The sequence below is a fragment of the Sparus aurata genome, chromosome 22 (genome assembly GCF_900880675.1).
Source record: "Sparus aurata chromosome 22, fSpaAur1.1, whole genome shotgun sequence".
Taxonomy (NCBI): domain Eukaryota; kingdom Metazoa; phylum Chordata; class Actinopteri; order Spariformes; family Sparidae; genus Sparus; species Sparus aurata.
Genome location: NC_044208.1, coordinates 1515924 through 1541004, shown reverse-complemented (window position 1 = coordinate 1541004; position 25081 = coordinate 1515924). Strand labels below are relative to the sequence as shown.

General features: G+C 41.4%; 2 protein-coding genes across 3 annotated transcripts in view; one reads left to right on the top strand and one right to left on the bottom strand.

Moving 5' to 3' along the window:
- Nucleotides 1-749: 749 nt before the first annotated feature.
- amd1 (adenosylmethionine decarboxylase 1) lies at nt 750-17228 on the bottom strand. Its single transcript, XM_030405241.1, has 9 exons — nt 16906-17228; nt 10019-10105; nt 8291-8417; nt 8090-8192; nt 7352-7394; nt 4441-4585; nt 4169-4261; nt 3929-4084; nt 750-3829 (listed from the first exon to the last, which is right to left on the bottom strand). The coding sequence occupies exons 1-9, from the start codon at nt 17016-17018 to the stop codon at nt 3686-3688; spliced, it is 1011 nt and encodes a 336-aa protein (XP_030261101.1). The 5' UTR covers nt 17019-17228; the 3' UTR covers nt 750-3685.
- Nucleotides 17229-18423: 1195 nt separating this feature from the next.
- cdk19 (cyclin dependent kinase 19) overlaps nt 18424-25081 on the top strand; it is a 114536-nt gene continuing 107878 nt past the window's right edge. For both annotated transcript variants that reach the window (XM_030405038.1, XM_030405037.1), the window contains exon 1: nt 18424-18707. In XM_030405038.1, the coding sequence (XP_030260898.1) occupies nt 18580-18707 (128 nt within the window). In that variant the 5' untranslated portion in view covers nt 18424-18579. The remainder of the gene's footprint in view (nt 18708-25081) is intronic.

The window sequence follows — 25081 nt, the reverse complement described above, 5'->3', positions numbered from 1 at the left end:
CAGATATTCCAAACTTTTGTTAAGACAAGACAGTGAAAATAGAATATTGGACTCCTTTCCCATTTCTCCCAAACCGCACAGCTCACACAGCCTGATTTTCTGAATGTGTTCCTATCGGCCAACACCAGCTCTCAGCTGTGCAACTAAACAGATTTGGCTTCTAGATCAGAAAGATATAGCATGTGTTTGAAGGTCAAACATTTGTTTGATTTGCATGTGTTTTGATAAAGTCGACATTACAGCACTTGAAATACACAGCATACCAGCCTTGTTAATAATTGAGTGAAGCCCCTTTGCCCACATTAACATTTCCAGTCAGATCACTTATCATTTTGCTTCTGATGCTTTCATTTCAATCACTCTGTTGTAATGTGGCTCTCACAACTCGAACTTCATGTTAGAGCAATACTAAATTACAGGAGTTCCCTTTTATGGGGCAATCATTACAATAGTAGCATAATCACATTGCGATGTGTAGGTCTAGCTACCTGGCTTGTTGTGCCATATATATCACTTAACTTAAAATTCAAGGCTCATCATCTGTCTTAGTATTATGATTAATATTCTCTATTACAAAAGGCCCCCTCAACACATGCATTAAGGCATACTCCAAAGTCTGACAGTTGGTTTAATCTGTCATCCGTTGTGCTTTGGATTTTGAATCGTCTTCAAAACAAAAACAGAGTTTGAAGAACAAGGACTGTAATTTGTAATCAATGTTCTGGACAGAAAGACAAGAAACACAGTAGTTGCACAGATAAGTATCTTTTTATTGAAGCATCAAGCTCGTAGCACAGATATATTTAGCACATCTTGACCATCCAAAGAACAGCAAAGAAAGAATTAGAACAGCAAAGTTTCTCCATCAGTACATCCTGATACATCCTGCAACTGCACCCTCTCAACCGGGGAGGCTCTCCCTTTCCCTTCCTCTGCACTCTGTCAGATGATTCACAGAGAAAGGGGAAGAGAAAAAAGATGAAACATGATTTAACCAGCTTGGAAAAGGTCATCCCTTTTTACAACAAAATAAACATTTAGACATAAAGGGGAAGAAAAGAAGAGAATATTGGTCCGCAGCAAAAATACAAAATATTTTGTATAAAATTCTTTAACCTTTCAACTGCAAAAATGCATTTTGAGTTCACTGTATAAAAAATAAAACAAAATAGCAATGATCCACATCAACAAGGCTAAAATGTACTTCATCCAAGGACAGGTAGCCTTACACTTTAAATGCCTCAATGTGTGACTTCATGAAGGACCTGTAACAGTCATGGCAGATCACCTAAATCAAGTGACTGCAGGTTTGAGAGGAGCCCATGCAAGAACAGAGATTGGTCCTCAGGAAAACAATGAAACCACTCCAAAATGCCATGATAGGTAAACTAGAGGGAAACCATTCCCAGCATCAAGTTCACTTCTCTTGCATGAGCTGCTCCAACCTGCCCACTAGGTGATGAATGCACGGTTATAGGTGCTGATGCGATCATTGCAGATATCTCAAACAACAGATTGTACTGCACCAGAGGGCTGAAACCAGGTTAAGACCCCTGCCATGTCCTCTCTGGTTCAAGATTCAAACCGCATTCTCTGGCAGGAGAAGCACTGTGAACACCCCTGAAGTGAACAGGCGGAGAGGACAAAGCTTGGACGTTTGAAGTGTTTCAAGAAGTAATAAATAAGAAACCTAACCTGCTTTCAGCACCTGTCCACAACTTGAAATTACATTAACCACAAGTTGACCCCACCCCTTAAGGTAAAAAGAGTCCCCACCTATCCAAAACACATCAGGATGCGGCAGCTGCAACTACGCTTTCAGCTGGTTAAACAAGAGGAAGGTGAAGCACTGACCTACTGAAAGAGGAGGAAGAGACGGCGCTACGCTACACTGTCAAGCAACACGGCACTAGGAGTCACATGCACCATAGTGTCACAGGATATTCCCCCTCAATGAACAAAGGGCATTGATCCAAACAAAAAGAAAACTGCTAGGGGTGTCACATTTTCGACCAATTCACTGCAAAAAATGTCTAGGCACAATAAATTTAATAAAATGCAGTTTATGCAGCGGTTACATGTGGAATGATCCGGGATCACCCTGGCATGCTCAGACTGGTGGGCCTCTATTGTGTGCATACAGATTTCTGTATGGGGCGGAAAGAGACAGAGAGAGGATGATATTATGTGGGAAGAAGAAAAATGCTTTGCTGGGCAACTAAGCAAAAAGTGTCTGATTCATTATTTCCCATTCAGAGTGTGCGCAGCCAGGAGGGCCGCCTCTCGTCATGTCACGGTTCTGGGGCCAGCTGACAGTCTGACTCTGGCAGGGGGAGACCTGCTGCGGGCCGGACAATGGCTGCTTTACAGGTCATTGTACGTCCTGCGTGTGTGTGTGTGTGTGTGTGTGTGTGTGCGCGTGCATTTGAGAGGAGGAGGGTGGGAGGGGTGCTCTCCTGGAGTCGTACATTCAGCTCAAACCTGGTCCAGGCTTTTCTCTAGAGACGTGTACATTCGAAAGACGAAGAGGGGGGTGGGGGGACTGTGCTACATTCACTTTCAACATTTTCCATTTAACAAATTGGTGTGAATGTGGAAAATTAGAGTGCTGAATATTACCGCTGGGGACCCTATAGGATAGAAACTTCCTATAGATACAGCATGCTGTACAAAAAGAATCCTGGATGCAACAAAGTGCACATGTTGAATGTCTTAAATGATTCATATTCTTACATTACCAGGCATATGACTTTAAAAGCCTTTCTATTCAGGGGAACATAAGGACTATTTGATTGTCAAGTAGAGGAGCACAAATGGATGAATGCATACAGGTGTTAGGAGAGTGCTTCAAAGCCCAGCAAAGCACAAAGTCTTTAGTACAGTTTACAGCAACCAGGAGCGGATGGACCAATGAGCTGCAAACTTTTTGTCCAATGATGCAACATTAAAACAGCAATATGGCATTTGTTTTGAAATCACTCAAATATGTCCTGACAATGTGAAGGCCAAAAGCTTAAGACGTATACATTCAATCAGACTCGACACAGAAGGTCGGCCCCTCTTTTAGTACCATGAGTCAACAGGTTCTAAAGTGCACTCAAAAATTGGTGATTATGAATTCAAATTGCCACATTTGAGGGCAAACTGAACGTAGAATGGTTGCGAATTTGAAAATGTAAAAAAAATAAAACAAAAAAAACCCCCAAAAAAAACAAAACAGAAAGGCTGAGGTCAAAGAGGCAGACTGATCTGAGCATGTCAGGGTCCTGGCCTAGTGCGGGCGGAAACCTTGTCTGTGGGGGATGAGGGGGGACACCTGCAGGAAGGGACCGTCACACTGGACACAGGTGGACAGCCTCAAACAGAGCGTGTTTAATTCCTCTACATGCACTTCAAGATCACAGCAAGAGTGAGCTAGAATATCAAAACAGAGAAAAGAGCTTTCATGCAAGAGATCTAAGTCACAGGTACAACAATGCAAACAACTCAAACTTGAGGTTAAACTAGGGCTCGGAACTGCGTCACCACCAGGAGGCTCTGGATGACGACAGCAGCGGAAGGAGAGGACGGGGTCGAGGAGTGGGGAGGAGGACGTCAAGCTCTCTACTCGGGGGTAAAGTTGGCTGCGAGGGGTGAGCCCCGAACGGCCGCCTTTCTTTTTACGCCTCTTCTTCATCCTCAACCCTCAGCTCTGCTGGTTCTGCTGGCGGTTCTGGGCGTAGCTTGTAAAGACAAAATTGTAATCGTTGAATTGAGCCAACTGGCGGTCGAGACGCTTGTAGCCCTCGAGTTTCTGGGCAGAAGAAAAGACACTGCGACATTTGGAGCTCTGCGGGGGCAAACAGCGAGAAAAAAGAGAATTTCCTCAGTGACACATCGGATTAAAATCACACAGTGAAAAATGAAGGCGTTGCATTTAAAAACACACCTGATTGACAAAAAGCGTAGTCACAAATTTTCCTGGCTTGAACACCTCCACCACCTTCCTGACCAGATCATCGTACGATGTCTGGGAAAGGTTGGTTTCGAAGCTGACATAGGAGAACTCAGGCTCCGGGGTGATGTGGATGGTCCAGTAAGTTCCCTTGAGAGAACAAGCAGAGCCACATTACAGCAGTGTTTAACTTGTTAGAAGGACCGCAGACTGCTTAAACAGAGAGACACTCACGTCAGCCTTCATTCCATTCATTGAGTATCCACAAGGGTTGAACATTGTGGCATCGATCACAGAACCTGGTATCAGGTCACGAATTCCACTCATCTACAACAAGAGAAGACGACGAACATGTCAGCATCAACTCACAACCTCTAAACTCCACTGCACGTGGCTCTCCATGATGGTACCTGTTTAACTAGATGCTCAAATCAACCTAAACTACTACCCGTCACCTTCATTTGCTGATGACTGTCAAGACAAACACACTGATGGCATCTACTTACACGAGTGACATCACTTGCGGAAACACCATCTTTCATGTAGAACTGGTCCATAATGGCTGGATCGAGGTCACTCATCAGAACTTCCAGCGTCTGATCCGCATGCTTGTTCTCCCAGTACTCTGGTAAGTCCAGGGTGAACAGGTACCTGTGGGAGACACAGTGCAAGGTTATTCATTTTCAACCATGCCAAGGCTATAAAGGAAGTTCTGAAGAGCTTTTATACAAGTGGAAGAAGCCAGTCAATGGACTTGACCTTTTTAGTACCATCTCATGATTGTACTAGGCAGCAGGGTCTATAATTAACACCGACCAAGGGCAAAGTGTGGTTATATTTTCCAGTTAATCTCACAAGGCTATCCACCACAGTGTTTGCACCAAAATAGTCATGCAATAAAAAACGATGAAGAGTGTCTGTTGTGGTGTCATTCATGGACACACTGCTTTTGTTCTATTGTTTCACACAGACACAGGAACTTTGTGGTGCAGTGAACTGCACCTCTTAAACACAGGAATATGTACTCTAATAGCAACAAGGACAGGAAAATTGTGAACATTTTGCATGGCCTTTGTTGAAATACATACACGTCCTTACCGTCAATCTCTTTCATACAGCATTTTTCATAATTAGATGCTAAAAACCTAACAATATCCCATTAATTTCTCCACAGGCAGATCTGACAGACTCTATAATAAAATTCCCCTTGTACCACTGATACTTACAGATGTTTTACAGAGGCTTTTTTCCCTTTTGTTAAACCAATGAAACACTTAAAGCTGCAGTCTGGAGTTTTGAGAAAAAGTGGACATAACCAGAAGATTTGAATGATACAGCTCCCAGGTCCCTCCTTCTTCCTCTCTGCTGTGCTGCAGCTCTGCTTGTAACCACGGTAACAAGAGGACGCCAGATAATAGATAGTTTTCCCTCTGGCTTGGTCCAATTCTTTATTTTTATACTGATTTTCTTCGTCAGTCTTATTTCCTTGCTTTGACGTGGGCAATGGTAGGGCATTTTTGGGCTCTGTTGTTTTTCTCTGTACTCTGCCATTGTTTTAGGCGTGAAAGTATCTGACCAGGTAAGAGCAGACACTGCGCCTGCGCAGGGGAGGGGCACTGCCCAGTATGCACGTGAGGGAGGGGGGCTGCCAGAAGCAGAGTGATTGACACTTCTCAGACACTTGGCTCTGATTGGTTGGATTGAGCCAGGAGCGGTGGATTCTTGCAAATCCAATTACAGCCACTGGGTGGACCCACAGACTGTGGAATTTTACACAGCTGACCTGTATCTTATTCTACTGTCAGATCATAATGACAATTTAAGCAAATATAACCAAAAAAATAGTTACGAACTACAGCATTAAGCAGGGCTCTACGCTGACATTTTCCCCAACGAGCACATGTGCTCCTAAAGTAAAATATCTGGGAGCACAAAAAATCTCTATCGATTTATCGAACACTTCACACTTAAATAGGCAGCACAAACAAAATGATTTACACTGTTTGGTTTCATTTTTCTCATTTCATTTTGTATCCAATGCGTACTAAACACAAAGGATGTCAGTTGTCCAAATGCATATTAATAGTCATAAAATAGAGGAAGCACTAAAATACAATAAAAAGGCGTGCTTCTTATTTGGCCCACTTAGGAACACGATTTGATGCTGATTTAGAGTAACTGGGTCACATGACATGGAAGCTATTGAGAACAAAAAAATAAATAATCATAATTTCTGCATATTAATATTCATATAAAATAAAGGAGGCACTAAAATACAATAAAAAGAGCTGTGTCTCATTTCTCTAGCTTACTTATACAAACTACTGGTAGTTTGGAGTCACTGGGTCACATGACATGGAAGATATTGAGAAATATTTTGTATAAATATATTCATGCCAAGTAATTTAATGACTTAGACTTTCTTTAGTTGTCATTCGAATTACACTTTGCAGTGCAATGGGAACGGAGTTTTGTTTTAATGGCTCTGGATAGTGCAGGATAAAAAGACAACAGCATATAAATTTCGGAAGTTGGAAAGTAGGATGGAGGGAAGCGGCGTTCTCCGCGGATTTGCCTTCAGCCCAGCTGTTAGCCCTGCCCGACAGCCACGCCTCCGACCTCGGTAACAACGCCTCCACTTGCTTCTCTGTCGGCTTGTGATGCTAGGAGCGTCCATAGCAACTGGGTCTAGTTGGCGTAGGTCCCTAAATCAGTTTCCAGCGATTCAGCGTGAGGCTCTGGGAGGTGAGCCAACCTTCCTCCTGCTGCTCCTCAGTAAAGTCGCGGCTAGACCAGAGTGAATATCTACCCAACATCCGACCTAAAACTAACTTCACCACAGTCCGTTGATCTGTCAGTCACCTCTCGCGTGACACTGGTTGCGTCATTAGAGAAAACTACTGTGACTGGTGCGTTGCGACCAGAGGATTGTAGTTTTTGAATGATTGTAGATAAAATAGGTTGTGATGGTAACTTGAGACCTTCACTCGCACACTGTGTGCCAAAATCCTTTTCCCAGTTAAGCACATTCATTTTTTAAAGGGGCAAATGCGAGTGAAATGCTCGCACTGTAGAGCCCTGGCTTTAAGTCATACCCACTTTGCATGCATTTTGGCAGGTAAAATAGATGTCTGCTTGGTGGATTTTCTTGTCTACCTTTCAACTTTGGGCAGCTGGCCTTAAAGGTTGTTTAAGGACAATCTGCTGCTTCATGCCAACTATAATTTGTTTTATGTTTTTTTTTGCTTTTTAGTCAAAGAAACTGGAAAATCACTACAGCATCTTTCAAGGATAAAATCAGCTAGGAGCATAGTTCAGTACTCATTTTAACTACAAAAATATCCACTAATATTAGCAACAGTGTGGACAGCACATGAAGTTTCACACACTAGGAGAATAGAATAGGGTGATGATTACCAGCAGTCAGAGTTCAAACGTCCCATACAGTAGGCTGCGCCATCTGGAAGAAGCAAAAAGGAAAAGCTTTGTTGTAGTTGCTCTTAAGGTTACTGTTCACATGATACCAACTTAAATATGGAACTGCATGCATTGTCTACTGGATTTCACAACATCAACAGATATGCTAGAGCAAAATTAGGGGACTCATTAACATTTCAGTTTGTGAGGAATTCACATATTTCTTGGCTAATCATCAGTACTGGACAATATTTACCTTGTTAATCTGCCAATCAGCAACAAGATAACCATCACTAATAGCAGGGGCAGAGCTACAAGCTTGTCACATCCCTGCTGTCAGTTTATAAGGCTCAGTATTGACATTTTTTCTGTCAGGTAGTTGCATAGAAGGCTTAAAAAGCGTTTTAAAAGCAGTTACTTAAAAAAAACCAACCACCTTTATGTGAAAGGTTATAGTGAAGGTTGTTTCCAAAGTCTGTATGCTGGAGTTTATGCTCTTTCAATGATAGTCTAACGAGGGGAACTTTAAAACCCTTCAGTTACTTTTATTTTTTCATATATTATCAAAATGTCTTGTGGAAATGCTTACTAAAAAAAGGATTTTCAACGAACATGCATGGTATGCAATGGTAAAATTCTGGGTTAAGATCAGTTTGTTTAAATTGAATTTACAGAACATCATTCAAAAGGTAAAAGATGATAAAAGGGTAGTGGTGCTCAGAGTATGACATTCCATACTTGGGAAAATCTGGCTGAGAAAGTCCACTTCCTCCTGGAAGTTTCGATGAGGGAACTCTTGATGGGTTGGCTTCATGAAGTTCTTTCGGGAGTAGAAGAAGTTCTGCAAAAGAATAAAAATATTTTGTATTTTTAATGTCTGAAGTCCACAGAGCATGGTACGTTTTTAAAAACATACTCAAATTGCTGTGTGCGTCTTACCTCGATGGCATCAAAACCGCAGTACTCCCTGGCAAGTTCCAGCAGAGGCACCAGTGCTTGCAGTAAGAGGGTGGTTCCGCACGTCTTCAAAATGAAACGTCTCTTGGAGACAAACATGCTACTCTCACTGTGGACGGAAAGAAGTACAAGACAAGTGTAAAACATCTAAACATGAATAGGATTTGTACACCAACTGTATCATTTATTTAAACAAGTGGTAATTAACTGCTGTCTGTCCTTCAACTTATGTACCATTCTGTTTGACCTTTTTAGGCTCTGTATTCGACAGAACAAACCCCTTTTATCACTGTAGGTACACAACAGGTCTAATCCAACACAGGGACAAAATGTGTTTTTAGCTCTAAAGACAACATGTGTTCGTTCTTCTCCCTTTTAAAAACTAAACATTTATGCACTTATGAATTCTTGAATCAAACCAATTAAGAGACACTGCATTAGAATTGTGAAACTTTCCAGTTTAGCCTCTCCGGTCTAGCTTGAAATGGATGCCTTTATTTGAGCAAACCAGCATGGGAGGTGTAGGTGGAGAGAGCTAGTAGCATGCAGCTAACCACAGACTGGTTGTGTTGCAATAGAAGTGAGAGTTGTGTGGGAGTGTCATCAGTGACGAGTTGGTGCAGGTTATGAATTCTAATATACACACTACTTTAGTACAAAGCCTCAGTTTGATCCGCTACTTCTTGCCCTGTTAAGGCCAATGTAAAAATTTACTCACATATTTTATGTCTTAGAACAAAATGTAAAAATCTCTTAAGCTTGGGTTAAGCACAGACCTTGTTAGCCATTCCTGGGACACTGTAGTCAACCATCTCCCCCCCCCCCCCCAAGTTGCTTTAGTCTCATTCTATACTTCATTTTTGATAGTGTGAAATAAACACATGATGATTCACTGTTGCCCTGATTAATAATGCTGCTGTTTCACTTTCATTCACAGGCCCTTATTATGTTCCACTCAGGATGGCCGAGGCTCCATTACACCTGGTAGTACAATTTGGTTTTATTCTTTCAGTCTATGGAATATCAATCTGGGTTGGAAAATTGTAGTCCAACTATAGAATGAATACATCACTTGGAAATATGGATGACAGCAAAAGGAGCTACACCTAAATTAAAATTCTAAATGTGTTTTGACTTGCCACACAGATGCTTCAGCTAAATAGTGGAAGTAATTACAGGGGAAGTGCACCATGTTGTATAACAACTTGCACCATGCAAGTTGTTATACAACAGCTTCTACGCTGTACATTTGGCTTAAAGTAATGATAAAATGATTAAGAGTTTGCTAATCCTCCTCTCTGGGTACATGTTACTTGTAGTACACTGTTTGCAGACCATATTAGACTCTAGAAGGAAAAATAAATTTCCTATCAGATAACTGTGGCTGTTTTGACTTATAACAAAAAAGGGAAATCACTTCCAATTGTCATGACAAGTTCTTTTATTGGCCAGTATTGTTTCATAATTCGCACAGCAGAATGTGTCTAACGGGTTTCAACTGCTGATAAAGCTGACTTTTGTTCTGTAATAAGCCAGTATTAATATTATGACGGCTATGTAGCATATAACATATGTACCTATGGCTCTAATTCATCACATGGGACAGAGACTGTCAATGGCAAGCAGCTTACAGGTGACCTAACTAATCCTGTCTGTCTTCTAATCTGTAGGAAACAGGAGACAAACTTTAAGTAAAGATGGAGCACTCACCTGAGTATATAAGCTTCCTGCTTGTCAGACTTTGTCACACTTATGATCAAACAATGCACATTCTCCAAAAGTTTGTCCCACTCAAACCTGAAAAGAGAAATAAAAGGCAACACTGAGCATGTTGGAATTCATTTACCGTATTTCCAATAAGGAAGTGACTACATGACAGTAAATATTTTCACACTGAGGAGTAAGTGTTTGTTTTGATCTTCCAACAAGGAGGATGACACACGATTATATAATAATGCTCTTCAGTCAAAGTAATCCCAGGGATGGATAGAATCTGTTGGTGTTGGGGGATATATTGGAAAAAACTAAATAAATAATCTCAGATGGATAAGAAAGAGACCTTTCACTAGTTTGTCTACTCAAAGAATATGCGTGAATACATTTTACCTGAAATTTAGACAACAGGGAAGTGGTTCAGACTGACAGGAATAAAGTACTTGTACGTAGAAAGCAGCATGGTTCTGTGGATTTGGATAGTTTGAATACTGGCTCCAGTTCCAATCATTCCTGGGCAAACTGAAAATCACAGTCTAGGCCTGCAACTTTCCTCAGTGACAGGAAGGCTGCTTCTGCCACCGCTACCTCCACCCCTCCCACCTCCAATCAAAGACAGCTGCAGTGCAAATGCAGCTGCGTCACCTTCTCATTACAATCCTGGAATGGCAGCCTGGATCCATTCAGAGTGGCCAGTAGGAGGTACAGCACAGCCTAGGCAAGTAGAGAAAGACTTCTGAGGAGGGCGACACTCAATGGGGAATTTACTAGCAGCCAACGTTGCATAGTTCATTCTCTGAGAGATGACAGGGCTGCATGAATCGACAACCTTTTTCTGGGGGAACCTCAATAACTAGACTGTCAGCAGTGAATCTCGAACTGGGAGTGATGGCAGGTGTGAATAATCAGCCATTAGCTCGCTGAGTAGTTAAATAACTTGGCTCTTCAGCCACCTGTTTTATGCTACCATGTGCATGCAAACTGAGAGATTATGGCAGGATTTTAAGAAACAAAGCTTAATATCACACAATGGGTTTAAACACATGGCTATGGTGGATAGCTTGACATATTGGTAGAAAAAGGCTTGGCTTAGGCTAGCCACCACATGCACTCTTATAAGCCTCCATATCATCAGACATAACAAAATATAGGCATAAATGAAAAATGATCGATCCAGGCAGACTTCTGGTAAAAACTGCAATGATTAATTGATCAGTTGTCAACCATTGTATTTATCCCAAACCACTCTGATAGCGAATTGATTTGAGTAACTTTTTAAAGAGAGAATGTAGAAATTCTGAGTCTTAAATGTGAATATTTCTGGTTTGGGTCGCTGACAAAATACAACATTTGAGGAAGTACTGTCACTGTCGAGGACCTCACAGTATCGCCTTCATCGACTGCGAGGAACCTGGGCAAAATCCTCTATGATGGACTGTCCTGCACCTCCCAACATCCCTGCTGTGGCCCAATCCTGTAGATTTGCCCTCTACAACATCTGCAGGATCTGGCCTTTACTCACAAGGAATGCAATGCAACTCCTGGTCCAAGTGCTGGTCATCTCCTCCCTTGACTACTGCAACTCACTCTTGGCTGGACTCCCAGCTCTGCGACTAAACCGTCGCAGCGTATTCAGAACGCCGGTTACGCTGCTGGCTGGTTCTGCCATTGTTGAGAGCAAACAAAGCCCGCTCAGGGAAGTGGCGCCTCAGTTGAGGAATGAACTTCCTACCAATGTCAGGACAGCAGAGTCACTCTCCATAATCTGCAAGATAGGGATGCACCGATCCGACTTTTTCAGTCCCGATACCGATGCCTGAGACGTCTGTTGATACCCAGCCACGTTGTTGAATTAATAATAAACCGTATACCTTCCACCTTATACTATGTGGAAGAGACTAAAGGCACCAGACTTTCCTAAGTAAACATTACTTTCCTAACTAAGACAAAATAATCAAACAGTTACCAAACATTGTAAACATGTGTAACAATAATAATAACAATAATAACAATAACAACAACAACAACAACAACAACAACAACAACAACAACAACGGCGCCCGTCAGGGTACCCAAGGACACTTAACAAAGTGGAACAAACAAAACAAAGAATAAATGGAGCGGCTGTCAGTCAGCACGGAGGGAACACTAGCACTGAAGTCAGCAGCACCGTCCCTAAACAAACTAGCGTCTCTCCAAGCGATGGAGCCTGGGGTGAAGTGACAGCAAAGGTCCAGGTGCTCCTGTGCTGAACACCTGAAGGCCCCGCAAGCAACGGCAGAGTAGCGACCATCCAAGATCGCTGCGAGCCGGGGAGACCACAGCAGCAGAGGAGAGCTACAAAAGGAGCCCAGCGGTGAATAACCCTGAGGTTGTGGTGGAGGGACAACGACCGGAGCAACGATGGACAGCCCACATAGTATTGAGTAAGTCAGTTTGAAAGTAACGTTAGCCTCACCGATCAGCTGTTAGCCTAACAACTAGGCCTAATCAGCGGAGAAATGTGACGCGAGTAAGTGCAACTTCCTGCAAACAGGAATCCAAAATAAAACATAGCAGCTGAACCTGAGAATAAACGAATAAAAAGCTGGTCAAACAACAACTTGTGCTCTTCCAGCATGCGACACACTGACGAATGACGTAGGATGTGCTGCGACGGAGAAAAATAAAACTGGATCGGCCCGTGGATCTGTTCATTTTTCCGATCCCCGATCCAGCTGTTTTGTCAATATCAGGCCGATATCCGATCTTAATATCGGATCGGTGCACCCCTACCGCAAGACACTCCCGCCTCACTTATTCAGACCTCATCTCGACCCCACATAGCATGACTACCCCCACCAAAAAAAAAAAAAGGTATACTTGTACGGTCTTACCCTTAACACTTCAATCATAGCACTTATGTGCGGTATCCTTCACAAATGGCAGCCACCATGGTCAGACGAGTCCTTGAAAATTGTTTCCATTTTCCATTCTTACTTTATCAATGGTTGTGGTTTCTTTATTGTGACAAATGTACTTATTGCAAGTGTTTGGAAAAAAGCATCTGCTAAATGCCCCAAATGTAAATAATCTTGGCTTTTTGTAAACACTGACATTTTTCACAATTTTCTGACACTTGTAGACCAAACAACTTAACAAAATAATCGCCAGATAAATTACCGATAAAAATAATCGTAAATTGCAGCCGGAGCTGCATGTCACTCTTGCCCCTGTGCTGACAGCTAGACATTTCTTCCAAGAGCCCGTACACACAGCTGTGGCTGACAATAGATTACCACTGTTCTGAGTTGCTGGGTGACCTGTAATCTGAGTCTGACTACATCTGTCATGAATATTGACGAGCTGCTGTGTGTGTGTGTGTGTGTGTGTGTGTGTGTGTGTGTGTGTGTCAAAATTGAATGACCAACCACCCTTTGGGAATTCCTTAGTCAGGAGATGAAACAAATTGTCACTGCTACAACATTGTCTTCTTAACGAATTAACCCTGACACTGTATATCAGCCGTAGCTGCACTCATGGTTACAGCAGTATACCAATTTAAAAAAAAAAGTTTTTTTCAAGTTTGTCTTTTTAAAATCACATTTCAAAGTCATCAAAACTGAGTGTTTTGCCATATTATAATTAAAAAGTGTTTGTTCAACAAAAATACCATCCTGTTTTCATTCATTTAGGGGGTCAATGTAACTGATAATGGTGCAATACTGTATACAATAATATTTTGAGATGGTTGTTGTGTACAGTGAGAATGTCGCACTATTGCAACCCTAGCTGCCCTGCCTGTGTGGTGGGTGTACAAATCCAATTTGTTCCTCAAAAAAATAAATAAAAAGTGATATGACATGATATAATAATCATGTCATGTTGCAGGCTAAAGGCCAACATGCTGGCTTAGTGCGTCAACGCTATATCCCATTCATGAAAAGTCACTTGTTGGGCTGTCATTATGATGTGTCGTTTGCAAGATTTATTTTGTTATTACTGTGCAGTTTCAACATACTGCCAGTCAAACTACAGTACAGGCTATGAATGCAGAGTTTACTGGATAATGAAGAGACATGGATCCATAAATACACCTGTAGTATGTATATACGGTAGAGTTTGTAATACATATTCTAGATCCATACATGGGACATTTTTACCCTTTGCTCACATTTATAATAGTAATTAATTACTTTCATTATTTTCCATCTTAAAATTAAGCAGAAGATTGATAGCCTGATAATTAGACGCTACAAGCATTTGACCACAACTGGTCAAAATATGTTGATATCGTACAAATCAACCTGTGAAAAATTGACCAGGCTTAAACCCTAGTACAAATAATTTCATGAAAATGGCATGGTTTCTTGCTCTTATATGGACAAGGATAAGACACACAGCTCAGATTTTGTCTAGTTTGAATTTTCATGATTTATGTTTTTTAAAGCACAAAATGACATCAGAGCTTTAGCAACATGCCAGCATTCCAGCTTATACCAGAGGGACAATGTTACTGGAGACATGGGTCAGCTCCCGTTTCCAGGTGAAATGTACACCAGAGGCTATTTCTGGTTACAGGATCAGATCTTCTTCAAAGAAAGAGTAGTCTCCCGGAATTGACCAGATTAGACTGCCAGGTACCATCACATTTTCCATTCATACCCAATAGACAGGGATACATGGTTTATTAAGATGACATGGATTCCTGGAATTTGGGCCACTTTTGATAAGTTGAAAAGATTGGAAAGCAAAAGAGAAGGACAGACCGCTACATTAAATGGCCCTCGGGACAAGTTGCTTGACAATCACTGGCAGCAGACTGTAAGCTGCTGTTGAGCCCTGAGGAAGGACAGAGAAGGTAATGTGAGTGAGCCTTCACATTTGTGAATCAGTTGCCCTTGTGGACTTATTTGGACATTGGCTGACGTCCAGCGAGACTGATCCACTGACAGTGTCCCTCTGAGCCGTTAATCTGCCCTCTGGCTGTAAATTAATGCCAGTCCTCATTCACCCGACTGGCCACAGACACTTTTCCTTAACAAACCTGTGATCCCATTAATGACCAGAAAAGCCACTCAGAACAAGGCAGATTTAGCCTTGAACCTTGCTACAAGAAATTCACTTCACTACTATCACTACTGTAATAGAGAAGAGCAGTAACAGTTCAAAGAACAGAACAGTGTTAAACAGTTTTAAAAGGATGGACTGACGGGATGAGGTGTGGGATGATGAGTTCCAACCAGCTGCTGATATTTTTAACTACTCCAACACTGAAGAAACAACACCAGTCCCTGTCAAACTTCCCGAGTGGGAATTTAGAATAGAATAGATGTTTACTGTCATTGTTCAAAAAAACAAAACAAACAGAAGCTCTTTGTTCCATTTTATTCAGCACCAAGCAGTAATATGGGTTACCCAAAAGTATTTTGATCTATCCATATATGACTAACTGTGTTCCGCTTGGCACAAGCTTCTCAGCCATGGAGAAACGGTAACAAATGGATTTGTAGTGCTTGACAGGGGCAAAGGTCAACAGCCCTTTAAACCATTCATATCCATTGTGCTGAATGTCTCACCATCCAGATCATTTCCTTTTAAATGCAGCCAAACGCCTTTAAGCAAATCACTATGGGAGACCCTTTAACCAATCAGAGGAACTGGGAGGGGAGTGTCTACATGGCTAGAAACGTGACCGGAGCATGGACTACATGCAATTTCAGCCGAATTTACAGCAGTTCTTGGCTTTGCCATGCAATGGATGACTATCAGCAGCAAGGACTAAACCTAAAATGAGAACCTCTCCATAGGCCATAGAATCCCATCACGAAACAATCCGTAATAACTCGGTCCCTGTCTCTGTCATTATACTCATGCAAATTTTGACTGGGAATATTTGAAATACCGTCTAACCAGTCGGCGAGGCCGCAACCACTCCGCTCCCCATTACAATCCCATCGTGTAGACTAAAAACTGATAACTGTGTCCTGAGTTGTGTTGGTGTGTTTCCGCGATGGCAGCCAGTGTCGAGGCAGCACGCGGTGACACGGACAACCACATGCTTGACACATTCACAGAGGCCCCCTCGTTGTTGAATGACGCAGGAAAAAATAAAACATTTATAAAAGGACAAACACAAAGAGCCAGTTTATCAACTCAATGTGACAATGTTAAACAAGGAGCTTTGCATATTTTAGCAATGTGATGTCATGCTAATGCAATCAAACTACGTCCCAACACCAATGCGGGAAATAAATCGCGTGCGCACCGATAAGAGAAAAAGGGAATCCAGCCCGCCTAATGTTGACGGTAAAGTGTGTTTAAACATATCGCTAATGAAAGGAAAGACCTATTCAAATGATACCAAAGACCATTTGAGTTAGACTTATGCATTAGCCCGTTTAATATTTAAGTATTTTCTCTCAAAGACTAGGTGGAGTTAGCTAGCTGTAAATGGGTAACTTGACAAACTCTGTCGGGACGGCTTTTAAACAATAGATAAACATTTATCGTTGAACAGTGACCATATCAGTATATTAAAAATGTTAATTTCCATACGTTTTCTCAGAGAGGAAGATGTATGACTCAGCTTGGAAGTGCCACCGTTTAAGGGGGAGGTGGCCATTTTTGAGTGTCGGTGTTAACTTAGCTAGCTCACTGCTAGTGGGCTCTGTAGTCAGAATGTGGCGTCCTCTCTAACGTTAGCTAACTAAGGATGAACTACTTATTACGGAGAAGAAACTGCCCGTGAAAGACACAACTACTATATTTTACTGTTTAGCGTTAACGCTACATGTCATGAATGAATTGGGGGAATGAAGCCAAGCATGTGGCCGGCGTTTCAGCCTACATTTCCACTCTGCTGGGGACGGACGCGACACCTGACACATTCAAAAGGCACAAACCTTGGGATGGTACGGAGGTCCCCGGTTCCTTTGGTCTCATCTTGCCGCGAGAACCACACCTCCAACAGCTTCTCAGTCCCCTCGAAGAAATGTGCACCGTTATCTTCCATCATGAGACAACAGACACCCAACAGAAAATATAAACCGTCGGTTGTAACGTTTACAGCTTAATAAATCCTTCCTCGATCAATTATAATTTATTGAGGTACAGTCCTTTAAGCAATCCAGATGTTGATTTTCTTGAGTTACCGTCTTCCCTTTTGCAGAGAATACCGTGAGCGAGTGCTAGCTAATATCGCCGGCCATACTGTGTAAAGCACTGAATGGCGATGGCTTGGTGAATTTATATGGTAGCCGCGCCTACGTCAGCGTCGTGTTTAGCCAATCTGGTCACAGGGCTCTGGCTCGTTATTTGTGGTTGGTTAAGGCAGCCATCAATCATGTAAAGAGCAGGGGTTCCTCCATGATTTCCGCACGTGACGTCTTGGGTCACAGCCTGGACGTAGGGTGTCCTGGCTCTGTTAAAATATGAATACAGGACACCAAATGTAACTTTTGAATAGTATTATGATATTTATTTGATAGCAAGTGATGTTCATTTCGGTCCCAATTTGAAAATGTGGGGCTATTTCACGTATTAATTGCATAAAGATTACATTTTAGAACTCCAATATTTACAAGGCAAATATCTATGTAAAATAAGCGCTTCTTTGATATATGTTGTGCTTCTGTTCGGATTACGTATCAGTAAATATAATTATTGCTATACACCCCTGTATGACCGTAATGCATTATTTTATATTTGTACTCCATGCTGACATAACTAAATCCACAAATGTGACTCGGAATTATACACTTACGTATTACTATACATTTTATAGAAACTGCAATAAAAATGAGCCCGTTGCATTTTGTTACATAATGTAGTACCTTTGAAACTGCGCAAAGGTAACCCTGTGTAGATTAATATGTCCTGACATATAAAGATGTCAGGATAAACATTTGTGCTTTAGGAATGTCCATAATAATAACAATAATAATAATAATGATAATAACAGGAAGATGTCCAAGGGGCAGTAAGAAGTTAGCGTTATTTAACACATTATACAACAATAAGTCAAAAACGTTTTTCACAGCAACCTTAATTCAAATATTTATTGAATTGAAAGTCTTTATTGTCATTATACACAATACAATGAGATTTAAAAATTAATCCCAATGAATTGTCGTACCTTGATAATAATTGCTATATATGCTAAAAAATTCAGGGACCAAAAAACAGTTCCAAATAATTATAAAGGTCCTACGTTATACCATAAGAACTAACACTTCTGCTTGCACAAAGTGAAATACAAACCACGAATGCCTGCCTTTTTGAAGAGCGTTCATGAGTTCGCAAAGTGCAACAAACCGCAACGAGAAACGCGGGTTGTAGTTTCGTCAATCTCCGCTTACTAGCTGGCGAACCGCAGCGCCTGCTCAAAAGGACTACCTTACCCAGCGAGCCCTGCGCGCCAATTAGAAACGTCAACGAGCCAGTGAACATTAAGCGGAGCAGACCAAAATCCCAAACAAGGAAATGGTGGGGGAATAAAACGACCAGATTATTTAATTAATGCATGTAATAATTAATATTTTATTTTATTGTAAATTAAGACGTATTTATGGGTTAAAATGGATTACGACTTCAAAACAAAGCTGGCGGCCGAGAGAGAGAGAGTAGAAGATCTGTTCGAATATGAAGGTTGCAAAGTGGGTCGAGGCACCTACGGGCACGTTTATAAAGCTAAGCGCAAAGACGGGTAAGATAACCGTGAACGTTATTGTTTGTACTGACATAAAACTGACTGCAGGATGCATTTCGTGAACGCACGGCTCAGTTGTGTGTTGAACGGGGCGTTAGATTTGAATCTCCCCGAAGCGATAACCCGTGTCTCTGTGTTTTTGTTTTCATGTAACGCACTCACTCACTCACCAACGGTCTCCCCCCACCTCCCTTTCCTCCTCCTCCTCCTCCTCCTCCCCCCTCTCCACCCCCCAAAACAACACAGTATAGCAGCGGTGTTATTTCTTATTTTGTCAAGTCTCGTCTTCACGGTGTCAACCTGGACAGCCTGCTCCTATGTGTTCAAACGCACCGGTGGACGCTGGTTTCGTAATTCAACGCGATAGTGACATTTGGGCGTCTTTTCGCGAACGAGCTGCTCTCCAGTTTTAACACTGTGCACTGCCAAACTTTTTATAGACTCAAACATCAATGTAATCCGTTTGCTGTAGCTCTTTACAATGTCACTGCCAATGTGTGTGCGGCATGTGTGAATACAGTGTAACCTATAACAACAATGGGAAGATGGACATCAAATTGGCAAATTCCCAGTTGACAGTCATGCTTGAGAGTGCAATTCTGTTATTACTGAACTGTGTAAGGTTGCTAAAAGTTAGATTAATAACTCTAAATGTACAGCTTGGAATGTAAAGTGTCCTTACCAGGTAGACAGTGCATGATTAGTTCCTTTATTTTTTTCCCCTCATCATTTTATTCATGGATCTCAGTTCTTCTGGGTGCTGCTAAACCCAAACAAGAATTCTGAAGTAGTTATAAGTAGATCAGTAGTGTTGCCTATTATGACCTAATTAAAGGGATCTGGTATCGGCCAGATGAGTCCAATACTTTGTCACATTTCTTTGTCACGTTACAAAATTGTAATTATACAGTTAGTTAATACTGATATGATACTCATGTTACCTTCTACATAACATGTTGAAAAAGAATGAAGTGCACTGGTACTTTAGAGAAAACAACATGACACCCTCTCAGTTATACCTTTCCTCCATTCATCTTTGACTTACTGAGTAATCTGAGTCAAGGCTGCCGGCACTGTCTTATCATAGTCACCTCAACAACACTGGATAATAGATATGTGATGTGAGGCCAAAAGGTGAACACAGGCAGATCACACACAGTCATTCAGTAATACCTTAGAGCTTGTTTAATGCTGTAAGGTAATGACGTCCTCAAAGGCATAAGAGATTGTGTACAGGGGATACAGTGTATGTGGGATATCAAATCTCAAGACAGTACTGACGAAAAAAACAAATACAGAGATGGACTGCAGTAAAGCACAGAAAGTTTAGCTTTCAGGGTAATCTTTTGTCAGTCTTGTCATTTTACTTCAGCTCCTTATGACCTCTGCCAAAGACATCATGTTTCACCTGTGTTCATTTGTTTGGTGGTTAGTTGGTTGGTTTGTCAGCAGGATCACGCATAAACTACTGAATATTTTCCATGAAACATGGATTGGGAATAGGCCCAGAATCAACCCCATTAACTTTTGTTGCAGAGCTGGATTAAATTAAGGATCCAGAATTGTTTCTCACTTTCTTTAACATAGTGAGCTAGGGCATTTTTAAACATTTTTGTTAATTTCACAGGAATCAATGCATAGATCTTAAAGAAAAAGATATGGTGTATTAAGGTGGCTGGTATATATGAGTTACTACAATTTGATGCGTATTATGATGTAATTCTAGTATTCTTCCACAGATTATGATTCTATTCTACTAGGACAGCAAAATTATGCAGTGTTGTCCTATTGGTTGGCTGTTACAAGTGGTTTACAATTTAGAGTGATACAGGAACATCAAAGTTTGATATTAGTTAAGGCTTGATTGAATTAAAGAAGATTGTTGGACTTGGCGGAGGTATACATCTACTGAGTGCTGTTCTAGTTGTTTAATGTGTTAATATGAAACCTCTTGATTCTTGTTAAATGCACCATCAGATCAGACCATGCTCTTGCCGGAACATTCATCTATACTTCATAACTAAGACTGAAGATGCTATTGCATACTGCATTTTGTAATACATAATATTGTGGTAATATATTTCCTTTAAAAGATACATCTTACGACTACAAGTGGAAAATGGAGAGTTGCTGCTCTCAGCCTTTGTCACTGCCTTGACTGTAGTCTCTGAGGAGGTAGCCGAGGCCTACACGTATTTCTAGTAAGCTTCATTTGTGATGCAAGTGAAAACTGAAAGGGAGCAGAACCACTTTCTGTCTCCAGTGCACATAAAGAGTTTGTTTTCCTGATATCCTGAAAAGTCTAAAATACCACATGTTTTTTTTATGTTTCCTGGCTTCACACCTGAGGCTTCAGGGATATTTAACTCTAGAAAGTTCATCCCAGTTGGCATGAAAAGGAGAAGCATGCTCTTGACAAGACGTAGAGATGTATGTAATGTTTTCACAAAGTTTTTCCATACACATAGGAGCCAAGATGATATGTGTTGCTCAAACAGAAGCACCAGGGCGTGTGTGCATCTCTCTGCTACAGACATGCTCACAGTGAAGTATATTTAAAATGTATGCTCTGATTTTTACTTTTAGTTTGATTTATTTTTTACATTGTTATCATCTGAAACTTTTTATAAATACAGAAAATTTGGTCCAAAGCTGTCTCTGTGGGTTTTGTGACATGCATTAATAGGAGCAGGTACCAGCACCTGTGCTTATCAAAGCATCCGTAGTGTTCATTTAAAGTGTCATTTCCAAATCCTTTTCTTGATAACCATGAAATATAAATAACATTTATTCAAATGCAGCCATCACACTGCAGAATAAATGAATGCCTTAAATGGCAATAATAAGTTTATCCTCTCTGGTTATATTTTCACATTTAGTTGTTTTGAATTCCCGTCTTTGAATGTTAGCCCTGTCAGTGTTCATGATCAGTCTACTATGGGCGGACTATAATAATATCACCCAAAACATTGGGTCCTGTACGACTGTTCAGGTCCAAAGTAAACTTTGTTCAGACATCTGCAGTGCTGCCTGTCTCTGGTGGTTTTTTAAGCATAGGTTTATGCTTCTTGCATTGCATAGAACACACTGAGAACCAGTCACCAGTGCATCCGCAGACCACAGTCTGCCAAATGGATGTAATTGCAGAGGCCTGTGCTGGCATTGCTGGCACACACTTAGGAGGTATATGCAGTTGCCCCAACCAAGCCGATAGTTGCCCATCGGGTGATGTTTGCGTGTGATCGACTACTGGCTGTAGATTCTGTGGTGTGTCCCTCTCCGTTTGATCTATTAGTTCCAACATTTTGAGTCTGCATTAGAGGTACTGAGAGAGACAGACAGACAGAGCTCTCTGATTGGCCGTTTATTGCTGTTAATCGTAGATTATAGGCTGAAAATGAAGAGCAAAATAAAACAACAAAACAGACTTGCTCGAAGAAATATTAAATCAGAGTTTAATCAGAAAAAAAATGAAAATGGTAGATTTTTTGTGTGTCTCTCTTTGTTCTATTCTTTTGAGTGCAAGTATAGCGGTCCTGACAACAAGCAATCTGAAGATGGCTCCTTCAGCTTTCGCCAAATATGATGGATATTATTCAGTATTTTCTGACATTATAAAGACCAAATGATTGATTAGTAGAGAAATTAAATTTACTGATTATTTTCAAATACCACTTTTGACAGAAAGTTTCAGAAAGTGAGCTTTCCTGGTCAGGGCCCTAGTTTCAGTCATTTTCCACCCCCATAACCAATGGTAAGTCTGAAGTTTTGCAGTCCACTTAGACTATAAGCTAAAAGTGTTATCACCCACCACGTGTGAAGTTGGTATTTTAACGTCTTCATTGTTTCTCCTAGAATTTTTTTCAGGCCCGGTGGTACCCACCGAAAAAACCCTAAACAGACGAGATGCGAAATACAGCAATAACAAACATTTACATTAAAAATCATTGTAGGCCTATATTGCTGAATGATATCACTTAAATGAAATTATTAGGCTTAATCTAACCTTTAATCAAAGTTGCATGGGCCTGAAAGGCTGCAGCGTGGTGGTCTGAACCCATATGAGCATCAAGCACATCTTTTCTGTACATTGCAGAAGGGAACTCAATGAAAACCCTCTGGGATGGTCCTCTTTTAACGGGCTGCTTATGCTGACGGCATAAGCGACAAAACATCCCTACACACAGTGATGTGCACAAGGGGGGGGCAGGGGGGGCAGTCGCCCCCCCTCGTGGCCCAGTTGTTGAAAAACGCGTGCTAAAGTGCCCTCCTGAGAGCCAAAAAAGTGTGCCAAAGTGCCCTCTTGGTTGGCAAAACACACTAAACTGCCCCCTTGGCTTGTTAAAACATAATAAAGTGCCCTCTTGGGCTCTTGGGAGCCAAAACACGCGCTATAGTGCCCTCTTGGGACCCAAAACGCACGCTAAAGTGCCCTTCTTTTCGCCCCTGCCCTTCAAAAAGTCTGTGCACGCCACTGCCTACACATAATTGAGATTCTATCAGTTATAAATATTTTTTTTTAACAAACACATACGTTTTTTATTCATTTTATTATAACAGAGTTACATACTTTTGACAATGCCTGGGAAAACTAGCCTATTGTCTGTGTTATTTTCATTATTATTGCTTACCAAAATAGAAGAAAGAGAGAGAGAAGCTCCTCAATCAGAACAAAAATATAAGCTAAACAACAAATTGTAAACTCAACATGGGGAGTGTGGTACAACCAAGGGCTGTAGTTATGGTTATTAAGCCATTCAGGATCCCAGCCAGATGTTCTGTGTTTAGCTGTATTTTTTTTTTCTGGGTCAACGTTACCAGTCGGCAAGGGTCGGCACTGCAGTCGTTCCGGGCCCGCGGTCACCCGCCGGACAGGGGTTGGCAGTCGGACCGGTGTCAGCCCCCCTCTCCACTGCAATCTGCCCCCCTTTCTTGCGTCTCACCTGCACCTGTCATTTTTTCTGGAGTTGCCTCTGTTACTCTCCCTTCATCTATTTTCCTTGGCTCCGGAGTCTGGCAGAAGAATTTCTTTATATTAAGTTGTCTGTCACCCGCGATATTTTTTCTTTTCTTCGGCGGCGCAATAGTTGGTTAGCTAACAAACCTTAAACATCCCAGAATATATGCAGCTGTACTCGCATCGTTACTAGGCAACGAAGCAGGTTGACTCGCGTTGCGCTGCACAGAGGCGCTCCTAATGTAAATGATTATTGATTTATAAATAAATTGATAGGTGGCTTATTTTTGGCATACTGATGTTTTGCCGCCAGGCCTGTACAATGGTAGGGGAAACACTGCGTTTTTATTAAATACATTTTAGAGCACTACTCTAACTACTTCAGTTGTTTAGGAGAATGCTGCGACTCTGTTTTGGTGGCAAGCTCCAGAAATGTTTTGTTGACTACAAAACTTCACCTGAAGTTCCATCAGCATGGGGGCGCGAACAGGATGAATTTCCATTTTTGGGCGAACTTATTCTTTGTGAGAGCTGGCTCAAAAATCGCAAATCTAATATTCCATTAAAAACGAGCAATTAGTGATACTTGATATTTTGTCTGAATGAAGAAATAGCACATATCCATCTTTAGTCTTCATGTTTTGTGTTTTAACAAGATTTCTTCTGCCTTTGTGGAGAAGTAGATAAACTATTTTGTTATATTGATTTAGCAAAATCCATATGAGGACATTTATTTTATAGCCCAAAAGATAAAATGTTATGAGCTGTTTTGAGCATCTGTGCAGCTTAATTAGTATCATAGACGTGTGCCTGAGAGCTCCGGTTAATCCACGACCATGTCCAATGCAGATGAGGTTAGTGGGCATTGCAGGACCTGTTTGATCTCTGCATGCCGCTTACTGAATGAAGTGGTTATTGGATGCCATCCACAGAACGTATTTACATTTTTATCGCACCTTTTTGCACTGTTTTAAATAGAATGTGTTTCCATTTAGCTCTCATTTTTTCGTCTGCTCTCAAGTCAGATTGTGTACACTGCTCATCTCATCTTAATAATCAATGCCAGTCTGCTGAACGTGCTTTGCCTCAGCCTCAGTCTCACATTTCACCTGCTAACTGGTTTTCATGCACACATGTGATTCACAAGGGCACCCAGCTCTCCTGCAAATGAAAATAAAAAAAAAGAACAGCCACAGCCAAGAGCTGCAGCGAATGCGCTGTGTAGTTTGAGTCCTGAGCATCCGTCTTTGCATCAAGGGTGAAACTCCAGGCCTAGAGGGAGAGGCACAAACAGAGCTCTTCTGCAGGGAATAGATGGCTCTTTGTTGCCAAAGGCTATCTCTAATGGAAGGAATTCCTCCATTGCAGTCGAACCCTTGCAGGCCTTTTCATGCCCCTTGCTGTCCTTCTCCTC

Coding starts and splice junctions, on each gene's coding strand:
- amd1 (XM_030405241.1), bottom strand. CDS start 17,018: ATGATGGAAGATAACGGTGCACATTTCTTCGAGGGGACTGAGAAGCTG. Junction 8,418..10,018: donor CAGGAAGCTTATATACTCAG/GTGAGTGCTCCA, acceptor TTCCGTCCACAG/TGAGAGTAGCATGTTTGTCT. Junction 4,262..4,440: donor CCGCAAGTGATGTCACTCGT/GTAAGTAGATGC, acceptor CTCTTGTTGTAG/ATGAGTGGAATTCGTGACCT.